This window comes from Gnatocerus cornutus, chromosome 10, assembly GCF_029298725.1.
Source record: "Gnatocerus cornutus isolate USDA-ARS CGAHR chromosome 10, icGnaCorn1.1, whole genome shotgun sequence".
Taxonomy (NCBI): domain Eukaryota; kingdom Metazoa; phylum Arthropoda; class Insecta; order Coleoptera; family Tenebrionidae; genus Gnatocerus; species Gnatocerus cornutus.
In genome coordinates, this window is record NC_142242.1 from 3165014 (window position 1) to 3179000 (window position 13987).

Here is a 13987-nt window from a genome sequence, read left to right on the forward strand (position 1 = left end):
ATATTAATCAGGGAAAATACAAAGATTGACGAAATGGGAAAATATGTATCTCTGCAGCTTGTAAATAAAGAAAAGTAGAATAATTGCAACAAGTTTGTATAATTTTTACAATAGATCAAGTCCACACCTTTAATTTATATTTGTTTTTATTTGTAATACGAAACCTGTGTGCAAAAAGCATAATTTTCAAAATTACCATACACCTGTTGTATTGCGTGTGCGATTAGTTTATTGTCGATACAATTCGTTATAGTTATTGCTGTAGTTCTGTGAAGAAAAGTTGGGACGACAAATGTCGATCGTTAAACTTTAAAAATATGTTATTCGAGATTATTTATAGCGGCTGTCGAGGAAAATTCCGTAACACAACACAGGTACGTATGCGTATAGTAAATTGTCATTGGATCCAACCACCTAGCCTAAATCTTGATAATCTCGACATTGTTATAAAGAGAGGAAAATATTAATCTTTGTCTGCTGTCAAAATGAAACTACTAATCATGTCAGTTTTAATGATCAAAAACAAAATGATTTGCAAGTGCACGAATTCCTATTGGTCATAATTTTTAATTCAATTAGCAAGCAACACATTACTCTTGTAATCAGTACATTTACAATCGATTTTAAATAACTTGGGACATAAAATAAGGCAGTCGGAACTGAGTGGATATTAGGTTGGTCTCGCAGTAATATCTATATCATATTTATTGCATCTGAAAGCGGTGTATATCATTGCCAATATTGATGTATGTATCGAAAGATAGAGGAATGTGCAATAGTTTAATCACGACGCGACCATAATTAAATGATCTCGTAAGATTTAAATTTAAATTCATCGCCTTCATATTTCGTTGAAATTTACGACGTCGTGTACAAGTTATTGTTTTTTCAACTCATCCATCTAAGATTTTTCAATGCGGGCCTCTAATCTCTCTAATAGCTTCGTTAGCATGACTTTACCGTGTAGGTATAACTCCAAATTTATACCAAGACAATAGCAAGAAATTATGAAGCGAAGCAATATAAAACAAACTTTCATGTTATAGTTTCTAATACTATAAAATATATTACAATGAACATATGGTAAACAAGACCGATTTACATTCATGCGTTGCGTGTTTAAACTGCATGATATTTTCTTGCAACTCTTCTATTTATTTCGTTTCAGTTCACTTTTCATGCTTATCTGGTTACGTCTTTTCATAAATCAATCAGAAACAACTCCCTAGAAAAAAATTTTAGTTTTATATAAAACAATGTTGGTCCTTAATCAGATCTCTGTGGTGCCCAACGGGTCAAAATAATTTCGAAGAATTTGGTCGGTAGCGATGTAGTGTCATTTCCATGGGCATAAAGGCAAAGCTGTCGTCGAAATAATCTCATAAATAATGGTATAATTACAGCAGTTTGCTTTATTTTCTCAGCATGAACTCAAAGTGGAACTTGTTACACAAGGGTCATGAGTGCCTATTTTAAAACATTTACACATTTCATGTAATTTGTGTTAGAGACATAAAGTTGATAAGATCTGTTTCAGTTACACGTCAGTTTGAGGTCAACATAATATTCATAAATATCAACACTCTTCTTTGGACAATAAACGCGAGCATTAAAACAATAATCTTTATATCACCGTGATATAAAAACAGGAAGATAATCGATTTTAAACTAATGACAGAGGCCCATTAAATCTTTTTTATTCTGGTTTTATTGACGAAAAAAGTTGTTATACATCACTGGCCATTATTGACTGTAATGAGAAAATGATGAAATCGTTTATTACTTTTGCATGTAAATTACTTTATCGTCAGCATTTTTCAGATACTCTAACGTACAATTATTGAGCTTCTATTTACAAATTCAGCAGACGAAAAATTATAGCTCCGGGACAAATTTTAATTGAATTGTAAAAGGAATACAAGGAATTATTCGCAACATGCACTTTCATAGCCTCGTATGCCAAATTTCCACTTCTTACACTCACTAACAGTTAATTAAAAAGAACAAACAGCGATACATTTTCTTCAGATCGCTTTTTTCGTTAAAAAACGCTTAAATTTCAATAAATTATTTTTTCAGTGGTAGTAATAAATTCTGTCTGGCTCATTACAAGAAAGTATATATTATTCTGAAGACATACTCTTGTATAAATTACATCCATGGTACTTAAAAAATAATAAAGCCTCATGGTCTCCAAGAAGAAACTAGATGCCCATCAGCATATCAAGTTTACATTAATAAGTTTCCGCTGATTTTTTTGACTTCGTCCTTGCTTCTTGCATGATAATGAAATTAAGTTAGTTGGAAGACGATTATCACTTATTACCTTTATACTGCTTTTTAGTAAATAATACTTATCTTTATTTTCAGAAAAATTCAAGATAAAATGTGCACCTGCTTGAGCGATACTGTTGCCTTTTTGTTTCGTTTCTTGGAGGTGGTTAAGCCAACACTTATCAGTAAAATCTGTCCCAGGTCTGCCAATTATTTTTTCCACAACGACGGGGTCGAACAAAGCTTAGAACCCTTCTTCGAAGCCACCATACGAAAACATGCAAAAAGTCCATTGTCTATGACCCTTGACCTCAACTCATAGCCGGACATCTGCTGCCCTCCATACCACTATCTTCATACAACAGTTTTACTATTAAAAAAATCCTTAGAATTTATTTGCAAACAGATTTTTACCTTGTTCAAGAGTTGAGTCCGATAAGGGAAAATCACATTTTATTTCCGTTAAGTATCATCGTTCCCGTTATTTCGTACGTACTCCATGACTCGTCTATTTTTCAGTCTCATTTACGCTTAACTTATTGGCAGGATATGTTATACCAGATATAAATGCTATTGATGGAGAGAAAACTAGCATAATTCATAAATCCTTGACCTTAACGATCGTAATTTCTATGTGAATGTGATGTGGCCCACCCTGTATATTCGTGTAATTTTTGTTATTCAAATTGCGACAATTTATTATAAGTTATTATGTAGATACATGAGTCATGCTGAAATTTTTCTATTTTATTGTATGCATATTTTATTGCACAATAACCGTGACATTTATTATGCAATGAAAATTTCAGATCGTCCTCGTTTTATTTTGTTTATTTCTTCATTTTCATGGAGAAAAATATAGAATTGTGTATTGTATACTTGACCATGACTTTCAACTCACATACCATTGTTTATCTCTTTGACAGTTCGATTCTTTATCTCAGAACTTGCTGAGTGGTTTGATCCTTGAAGAATTGCTCTAATTTTTTTGGTTGAGCACCGCCTTTTTGTAATACAAGGAAATATTTTTAAAAGTCGTAGTCAGTTTTTTTAAGCTGGAGACAGTTTAGGGGCCTTCGGAATCCGGAGAACATTTAATTAGAATATTTTACAGTTTATAACCTCCGACATAAAAGCATTTAATGAAGAAACAAATTAAAACATAATTCGAGAAAAAAACTAAGAAAACCACAAGTTTTTAATATGTATTAAATAAAAAGGTACATTTTAAAGCGACTGTTGATGATAATGGGTATACATTAATAGCATGAATTGTTTTATGTTTTGTTCAAGGAGAGAAGACAAAAAAGCTTCAAAGCATGAAATTCTTTTCCTCTGGAGATTTTTATAATGACAGCTCGTACAGACGGAAGAGTCTGAAAACGCCTTTGATAATCTTCAACCACCATATGGTGGCTTATAAGGAATGCTAAAGCTAATTAAAACAAATAAATAAAGATTTAATCATCTTTCATGCTTTAAATACTAGAAAAAGATCCACCAAAAGCGAAGATCAAAGCTTCGCGATCAGAATAACAACGTTTTAGATTATCCTCACAAAAGTGGAATAAAGAGAATGAACTCTTAAATTCTTCATTTTAAAAGTAACCGCATTCGAATCGGACAATGCGAGTTGTCAGAACGCACATTATGTAAACAGTACCATCGTACATGTATAGAATACAATTTCACGTGGCATTATAAGAAATTGGCAATTCAATTGATCCTTTGCCGAAGCCCGAATCACACACAGTGGCGGCGGCGCCCCTCCCCCACCGCACACGTGAAGCCGACGCGACTAAACACTGAAAAACGAAAGCAAATAATATCAAGCGTGAAATTTTAAGCAAGCGTGAAAATAACTAATGATACGCTTTAGTGTTCCATGCCAACTAGATCTTTTCTGTATGTACTTATTAACTAGATTTGCTCGCATTCAACTATTGAAGAAAAACATACTTCTTCTTTCGAAGATTTAAGTGTAATTGATGATGAATTCACGCCAACAATCTTAAATTGCCGGTAATCAGTACCGGCTTCTGGGTGTAATTACTTTGGTGGAGAGCGCAGATTTAACTATTGTCGAATTTTTAGCTAGCTGTATTAATAGATTTGCGCAAAATTGAGACGGTTTCCACGCCTTATTATAATTGCTACTGCTTCGGATTTGTCGCTTGAATAACCCAATAATTGCTCAGTGTTTTTTTGGAATAAAAACGAAAGAGGAAGGGAGTCAACGAATCATAGAAAATTGTTTTTGTTCGTTTTAATCACCGGACAAATTTTTATGCTTAATAAATCTTTATTATGGTACATTCTAATTTACACCCATTATTCACTTGGATGCAATTATTGGTTTTTGACGTATGGGGCCGCAAATTATACTGTTGAAATTGGGGCTCAGCGTTAGAGGAGGGTTAGGAAGTTACAGTAAAACTTCGAAGTGTTGAATTTTGATATAGTTTGTTGGAAATCAAGAATGTGTCTGGTCAAGATGGATGTAAATAGCAAATGGCCGCTGGCAACAAAGGCATTGTTTTTTCGCGGAATTTTCTGCGTTGTTTCGTATAAACAATGTCTGCCTAAGCATATAAAAATGGCGGTCGTTTACCCGCTATCAGCAGTTAATATCGTATTGGATATGTCGTTATTGATATTCTGCGATCGTCGAAACGTCAGTGGATGTCATTATAGCCACGCATTGCAGTGTTTTGCGAAGCTGGATCGCCGTTGCAACATAGCTGCACATTTTTACTTGGACATACAATTATCCGTCTACATACGTGGTGCGTGAAGCGATTTTCTTAAACACGAATTCAAAATGGCGGACAAATGTTAACTACTTTCTTACGTTTGTTTTGTAGTAGTTTTTATAGCATCCCTAGAGTAACATAGACCAGCATTACACGCTTTTATCTTTCTAATTGATGGAAAACTTTTAATTATAAAACAATCAGATATGTCCGACAGGTCGTTAAACGAAAATGTAATCGTTCGCTGAAAGAGAAGCAAAAAACACATAGGCCGCGATGAAATATTTTGGAAATGACCGAAGAATGATTCGCAACTTTCGAAACGTTTTTGTCTAATAAGTCATGTTAAATTATTCACAGCACGAGTGGAGGCACCTGTCAAAAACTGTAACATTTAATTATTATATAAATATTTATCTGCTTAAATTATCTCGGTTTTTGGGTAGCAACCGGTCCAACAGTCACTAGAAATATTGACATTTGCAATGACAATGGATGTACACTAGTGTTCAATTATACCCACATCGTGGAGAAGTTTTTATTGAAAGTAAAAATAAGCAAGTACCCCAAACAGAATGTGTGGCAACATACCTAACATACCAACGAATTCACATTTGCTTTCGGCTCAAAAACCACAAAGATGCTTAAAAGAGATAGTATGGACGTATAAGGTGTATACAGCAACGCAGACAAATATTAAAGTGTCCACTTTATCTAATCGACGATCGTGCCAAGAGGAAAGGTTGCTGCTTATACCCTAAAAATATTTTATAAATCATATATTCATAACCTTAAACACACTAATTTCATGCATGATAATATCTAGACGGAGTCTGCTTGGAAATGTGAAGGCCACTGAAGGACATGTTTACTTAACCACGCCACTAAACTGTATTTTCTACAAAAATAACACCATTTCAGATATCAAATTCATTAGTCCGATCTTAACTACACTGCTACCTATAAATTTGATTTGATCATAGATTACACTAATGTCGAAATAAATCTATCAAACCTAACATTTTCATGGCTTTCTAAATCTTTATCCGACATACAACATTTCGAAATCTACAAAAAAGACACATACGCAACTTTTTTTTTACTTTTAATCCACATATCGTGGATATTGTATTACAGATGTACTTGACCTTTTCCCAAACGATCATTTTACCAGCGACGAGAAAAAGGCGCAATTAACCCCACCCATTTCTTTATCGAGAGGAAAATCACATGCACATTTTATTGTTATGGGGTGACAGGCAAAACTACTTCATTTTAAAAATATTACTTTATTTATTATTTCCCTTTTATCCAATTATTCAAAATTATCACCAATTTTTATCAAACAGGAACGCAGTTTTTGAAATCTGATCTCTCGTCTAACATTTCTGTTGTGCGACTAATTAAGAAACTTGTTAATTAAATAATTAAAAGTTTTACAAGTCGGAACTGTGCACATCGTAACTATAATGACTGAAATTTTGCAAATTGAAGCTGTAATTTCATTTTTTATGAGATTTCAACACAAATCAACGTGAAATAGATATCATTTTACATCTGTCGACATAGAAGATATTAATTAATTTGTTTATTATACTACTTTTTATAGAACCAACTGTTAATTAATCATAAATATTGTCAGCCTTATTTTAATTTCATCACTAGTGAAGTTGGGTCACTGAATATAATTTTTTTTATAATTATTGACAATAACTGTCAATATAATTATAGTATGTGAATATACTTCCTTATCTATAACAACTTTTTATTGTATTTTCTCAGTGTTTGAGACCAAAGTCCTTGTTATTAATCTATATATCAAAATTTATTCGAATTTCTTGAAACTGTACGCCTACCTTTCACTTTTTATGGTAAATATTAAGCGTATTGTCTTTTCGAACTAATAAACATATTTGTTTGGTTCTTTCTGAATAACAATCAGTTGCTGGTTTCGATCTTTGTAGTCCACATGGTATACAGAAAAAATAAAAATCAAATAGTCAAGAGAGTGACTAATGAGTGTTTACCGTAATGGTGACGGAAGAAAAGTCATTGTAAAGGTGGCTCAAGTAGTGGTCATTGTTGGTCGACTGTTATAAAAAAAGAGGTAATTTGCGTGTTAAAATCCATAGTCAAATTCAATTCTTTTATGTGTTTTATATGCAGGAGTAATGTATTTTTGAAACAGTGCCTTAAGTATGATGGCTCTCATTAAATATCGGACGAATATAACCTATCTACCTGTTTATTTTTTGTTAGTGTTTTTATCTCTGTCGTGTTCCTTCTTGGTCCAGGACGATCTCTCTTTGCTCCATCAGAGCTTCGTGGTAAACAACCGAGATCTCACTAAAGTTACGGACGGCCATTAGTTGAGATTTTTTATGGTTATTTTCTTAACCCTTTCGTTTTAGGATGGTACAGTCTGATGAAAGTTTTTGTTTGTATAGGTCAATCGCAGGTGTTTAAAATGCGACGCGTTAATTACAAAAACACGAAAAACGAACAAAGACTGAAAATAAAAACGTACAATTAATCTTGGCGAAATTTTATTCAAATCTCCTGCCGCAAAGAAAAAAAAAACCTGATTTATAACGTACGTCTTTAATCAATTTCTGGTAATTTTATCGTTATTGAAGGCGGCACGTCGCCTATAAATGTGGCGAAATTTATAAGTGTACGAGAGGTAATTAACTTGTGCAAGGTCACTTTTTGCTTGGAGTGTCTCGATGGTGTCGGTTTTGGTCGTTGTTGAATTGGAAGAGTGACAAAAACTAAACACGAATTTGCGGTTTGTAGAAACGATATTTAATAGAAAAGAAGAATTTGGACGATATTAAAAAGGTTCGGAGATATGAATGCTAAGGTGAGAGAAGTAAATCGATGACGGCGAGCGGGGTTCGTCTTCTGACGCATCGTTGAAATTACCGAGCCGTGAGCGGTTTTATGTAGTTTGGGCGTACATTTGGGGAGTTATCGGATAATGTATGATTAAGTAGAGGTTCGGGGGTGGTGTGTGATGGCAGTAGTGTTGAAACGTCAAAATCAACAGTACTTTTAACACGCACCACACCGCACAATAAGCGCGCGCAGTATTTGAGAATGTTGGAATAGCTCGAGGCATGTCTGGGATTATACTTTTACTTCTTATTGTTCCTATTTTACGTCATTCTTTTTTCGATCGTTTTATTTCCCTCCTCTGTGTTGTTCTCTGTTGTTGCCATAGGATATCTGAGTCTGTTTGATCGTCGAGTCATGCAGGTGAAACTGTTGGTGTCTTTTTCGTTCGTAGATGAAAGAGATGATGCTGTCTTTGTTGGTCGTCGAGATTCCTGCGATATACCTGGACAGCGGCCATGATTCCACGAGTGTTCGATGCTGCCCTCGCACTCAGCTGAGTGGAATCAGCGGCGCCCAATCGGACTCCCACGTGTGAGTTAAGTTCACTTTTCTTAAGTGCGTGTGAGTAAGACAAGACGAGTTGTCGGGTGCTGTCGCTGCGGGGGCCCAGAGGCGACTCGGCTACGAGCACAGCGAGCGGCCTTCGAACTAAGCAAAGACTCACGTGGTGTTGGTAGTACCGAGTTTCTCTGAGTTCGAGGAAGACAGAAAGTGGAGTGCGCGCCTGAGATGGTCTTTACCTTCGATTGGCTTTGAGCTGCCGCAACTAACAGTCAGTAGAGTATTAGTTCGAAACACCTGTAGACGCTAGCATGTGATTGAATGTAGAATCCCGACTGATAGAGGAAAAAGCATGTTGTCACAACGTGGTGGATCTGGACACGAACCTGTAGGGCAGTGTGTCGTGTAGTGAATTTTGTGCTCGTCGTAACAAAGGAACTTCATTCCCCACGCGAGGTAATTCGCTTTAGCTAAAACAATCACGAATATTCAGGCGAGCTCGATGCGGCTTCCACAACACAACCAACGACCACGTTGTCGTCCCGACACGAAACCACCAAAACTAGTTTGTATTATGATTCCGCACGCTTAATTGGCCAGGTTGTGGTGCTAGTCGTAAGCGTGCTCACTTGCACCTAGTTGTTTTCAATATTGAACGATTACAATAGTACCTGTTATCCAGAAGCCGGCAGACCTGTTCATCAACTATTGCTCACACTTGATCTTGAATGGCGACTCGGTCTCGGTACGCCCCTACTAGTTTACCTGGTCTGCCCTTGCACTCCGCTGTCATCTTTTGGCGCCGCTTGTCTAGCATCAAACTCGCCGGAATTATCCCAATTCAACCGCCACCAATCAATCGACGCACTTGCTTCGATAAGCGCTGATAGTTGAACGCTATTGGTTCTGATCCAACATGAATTTTAAATTAGGAGACGTGTACGCGCATACTAAACATCCGACTATTATTCTACCCATTAACTGAGATAAGACTAAACCGAAAATGAATTCAATTCACCACCCATGCAGCCCTGTCAACTGCACACGTGCCCCATTAGTTTATAACCTCAAAATTTTAATTGCAAATTCGCCGCTTGACTATCTTAGTTGGTACTCTGACTATAAATCAAGGTGGGCTTTGCAGCAATGCAGAAATACTTGAAGGTGTAATGTGTAAACCGCGATACTTTGCCATTAGCGTGTTGGTACCCCCCGTGAGTCGTGAGTAAAAACCGATTGCAGTTGTGCATATACAGTTATTCGTCCAAGTGAGGAACTGAGGAACCGGTTGTAGCCACCCCCTCGGCCAAGTTGCGGTGAAACGGTGCTAAAATGACGGTAGACGACTTCTCTTCTTGGGCCGGCGGCAGCAGGCCAGGGAGATCGCTGGGCTTGTGGAGTGTGGAGCGGCTGTGGCTCCCATTCCCATATGGCCGTCAAACCAGCTCTGGCACGTGGAGGTTCCGGTTTGCTACCGTCTACCTCTACTGTTTACTGCCAAGCCACCTCCTCCGGCTCCGGCGGACGCCTTCCCGCCTCTAGCCGGGTTTCCTCATCTTCAACGACCTGACTTTTTTGGATCTTCCAAAATAATAGACTTGATCTAAACCGGTACTTGTAGTAAACATGAATCGGTTGTAGTACGACCAGAACGTCTTCACTCTTTACAGCATGCCGCGTCGAAGACCTGATCAATATAAATATTTTCTTGAAATTCAAAAGCAATTCTTTGACTATGTTTTCCTTTCTAGATCCGCCAGTCGGGAGTGCATGTCGCTCGGGGTTTGTCAAAAATTCAGCCATACAAGTGCCATATTGACGAACAATACGTAAAAAAGTGCAATCGCGTTAAGTGACTGTGATAAAAACTCGATGCCATAATGACTCGCCGTAATATGGAAGACATGCCTCTGAATTCTTCTCCTTCTCTCGAAGCCGACGGCAGTATGATGTCTCCTCCTCCACCTCAAGCTTCTCCAGCTGACCGCTCGCCGAACCAAGAGGCTCCAGAATCTCCGGCGATGCTCGCCACAATGACTCCGGTCAACGTGATCGAGCTAAAGAAAGAAATGGAGGAAGAAAGTGCCATGGGGAGGGCCCCCTTATATGCTCAAGTTAAAACCGAAGTCATTTCGTACGACAAAGACGAACTTTACGCCCAAAGCATCCCGGACAAACACGACACTCCCATAGATTTAATATACGAAGATGGTAATAAAACCGTCATTTATACCACGGCGTTCGATCAAAAAAGTCTCGAGATCTACTCAGCCGATAATGGTGGCGAGATCACCATTAACAATTTGAGTGCCCATCAAATACACGGGGGGCAAATCGCGGACGGTTTAATCGACGGAAACTCGAGCACGATAACGGGGGGCGAATCGAGCGGGAGCCCCCCCGGGACAGTGTCAGTGGTTCTCCAAGGAAATCCAGGACTTTTACAATATCCCGCTCAAGCTCAAGTGCCCACAGTTCTGGTACTCTCAGAGATGACCGAGGACGAAGGGGTGCCAGTTATTGGACTCAGGTTAGTTTCCCAACCCTTAAATTTAATGACACCTGAACACCGCAAAATGAATCGTTCGCTCGTTTGGCCCCCCGGGGGTTGGGCACAGGTAAAACCGAACAAGCCATAAACTGTCTTTAAATAACAATTTCAAGCCAGTTTTAAAAGATTAATTTACGGAAAAACATAAATTAGCCGACAACTTCTCTCCGGCAGTTTCTCTCGATAACATATGGTTCTCCAAAATGGCCGACAACCGACCTTTATCTGCAGATCTCACAAATGATCAACTCAACTATCTTCATTTTCGCATCATTGTTAAATGATTGTCAAATTTAAGCAAAGGTGAGTGTCAAGGTCGCCTGAGGTCACTCGTTAAATTTATGAAAGAGGGCTGGAAACTGAACACGCTGTCTGTATATCTTCTCCCTAAATCTCACGTCAGATGAATTTGATCGCAGAAAGCGATTTCACAGTCGTCCACCAAAGCACTGCTAAAGCCAACGAAGCAACACCGTACTTTGGCTGGGCCTTACAAATATTTCAAGGTTAAATATTATAGTCTAATAACTGAGTCTGTTGCTGCGACTACAACTAATTGTTAGTTGGTTTCTGTATTATACCGCAGCACCGCCGACGTCTGTAAAAATCAATTCAATTGACTTGACTTTTGTTGGCTTTTATTAAAAAATATCACGCTTTTTCAAATGTCTCGTGGTATCGCATTGCTTTGTGACAGACCATATTTTAAATAGTTGCGACATCACTTATAGGTTCAAGAATTTGGACATCACTTATAGGTTCAAGAATTTGAACGTTTAATATTACTTTCATATTCAAATGTGTGCTTTTCTGTTGCATTTATTTGGATTCCAGCCACGAGATGTGATTTTTTTTTCTTTACGCTGGATATATTTTAACATGGACCAGCGACTATTTATAACAAAACCTACAGAAATTCTTACTTGTATCTTAATTACTTAAAGTAAAAGTTTGGACGCCATTAAATACGGTATTTGAGCAATTTTGCCATGAGGGTTTACAATTTTCCGTAGATTATGTTGTAATAGCTATTTTCTGATATTCATTATACATTTAGCCACAATTTAGTCCCAACACCAAAAGATACCTTTTGATAGAAGGGTCGTAATTTCGCGCTAAAGGAGGTTAACTTTCATCGATTTAAGGTTTTTCCAAGCATTAAAGTTACTTAATCAATATTTTACTGTTTGAAATGACGTCTCTTTCTAATCCGCTGTGCTGACAACTTTGAATTTATGGTGACTTTTACCAGGAAAGTTGCGAGTTTCTTTGTGCCCGGAAAACTGAACCTAGTTTCCGTTTGTGTAATACAAGAAAACATAGGTCTTAATGTAGCTCCCTGCGGTACTCACATCCTTTTTTAAAGAAATTGCATAATAATTATGTAGAACGCAATTTAGTGATGAGATGGTCTGGTATAACGGTACCATAATGCTCAGGGCACCGTCAAAAAAAAATCCACCATCAAGAAAAAATATTACAAAGGTGTCGTTTTTTCAATTTTCTAGGGTGAATGGACCTTAATCCACACCTACGAAATTAGGTTAATACAATGCGAATTCTAACAATTGTACTTAATACCCTTTCGTTGAATTGAAGTCAAGCTTGGATTAAGTTAGAAACAGGTTTGCCACACAATTATAATTGTTCATTGATATTTTTTGTGATTTGAATAAAGTAGGGATAATTCTGAATGAACAATTTATAAATAAATAAATGTTTAAATGAAAGAAGCTTAGTAAGAACGAACCGCGCAGAGTATTCTGCGGTTACTACACATTATGAAAACATTGAAACGCCTTCAGTCACGAACTTCGAAAAATAGCCATTCCATTTTTGGTACGTCTGCCCTTGAGCAATCATGAAGAATCTATAATATGCGGCTGTAAATTGTTAATATCCAGGCGATATCTAAACCACACTCACTGAATTTTTCAATGTGTCTATACAACACATCTTGTCACTAAAATACTTAAGTAAACAAGTCAAGGTTCGGGCTATCAACATTATTTCTCAATAGCTTTATTGCAATTAACCACTCATTATACACCATTAACCTAATCTTGAGGAAATTGTCAACGAAACGGGGGTATCTCCTTAGTAAAGGAAAATGAAACGTCTTAAAAAGTCGATAATTAACATTTCCTTTGTTCACCGTTATTTGGCATTAAGCAAATATTTGACATTTGAATAAGTGGTATTTGCGGTTGCAACTGTTCAAAATTATCACAACTATGTATAATACATGGAACAGAGTTTTTGATTAATTCTTATACGCAGTACGCATTATTCTACGTGGTTTCCAGCTTGCATCTATGCAACTCGAGGTTATAAATTTTACTTTCATTGCGATACACACTTTCTTATGCATCTTCTGCAATAAATACCAATCAAAATTAAATATCCACCAACAAAAACACATTCACTCAATAGCAAACCTGTACAATTCCACAATAATCGTAACCCAAAGGATACGTCTGAAGCTAATACAAAACCAAATAAAGCAACAACTCCAACCATTGGCAGTCATAAATAAAGTGTTATTATGTAGAGCAATATTATTGCTCAATAAATCAGCAATTCCAACGAATGCAATTCTGCATATGAATACAGTGTAAAAGGTGATTTAATTGCCAATTAGACTGCCTTTTTGTTTCTCCTAAACACATTTTTAGAAAAAAATTAACAACTGGGAAGATTTTAATAGCACTCATGCCGGCACTCAGTTTCTTACAAATTATTTATAACGATTAGCATAAACACCAATTAGCTTAATGTGCCATTAAATATTATTAAAATATCAAGAACGGTATGCCATTATTATTGTTATTAATTTCACCTTTTAAAATTTTCAACATTCTGATTCCACGGGCTTTACGTGTCAGACTGGCCCTCAACAAGAAAATTTCCATGTCGTGAAAGCCAATAATTTCTTTTCTTCATTTCCTATAATATCATAAATCAAACATATTTATCGATGGCATTTAATTTAAGAAATACCATGTATCCA

At 36.7% G+C, this 13987-nt stretch overlaps 1 protein-coding gene across 4 annotated transcripts in view; it reads left to right on the forward strand.

The window, feature by feature from the left end:
* Positions 1-8378: 8378 nt before the first annotated feature.
* Positions 8379-13987, forward strand: part of grh (grainy head) — a 48236-nt gene continuing 42627 nt past the window's right edge. For all 4 annotated transcript variants that reach the window (XM_088047583.1, XM_088047584.1, XM_088047586.1 and 1 more), the window contains exons 1-2: positions 8379-8882; positions 10178-10956. In XM_088047583.1, coding sequence (XP_087903709.1) covers positions 10307-10956 — 650 coding nt within the window. In that variant the 5' untranslated portion in view covers positions 8379-8882; positions 10178-10306. The remainder of the gene's footprint in view (positions 8883-10177; positions 10957-13987) is intronic.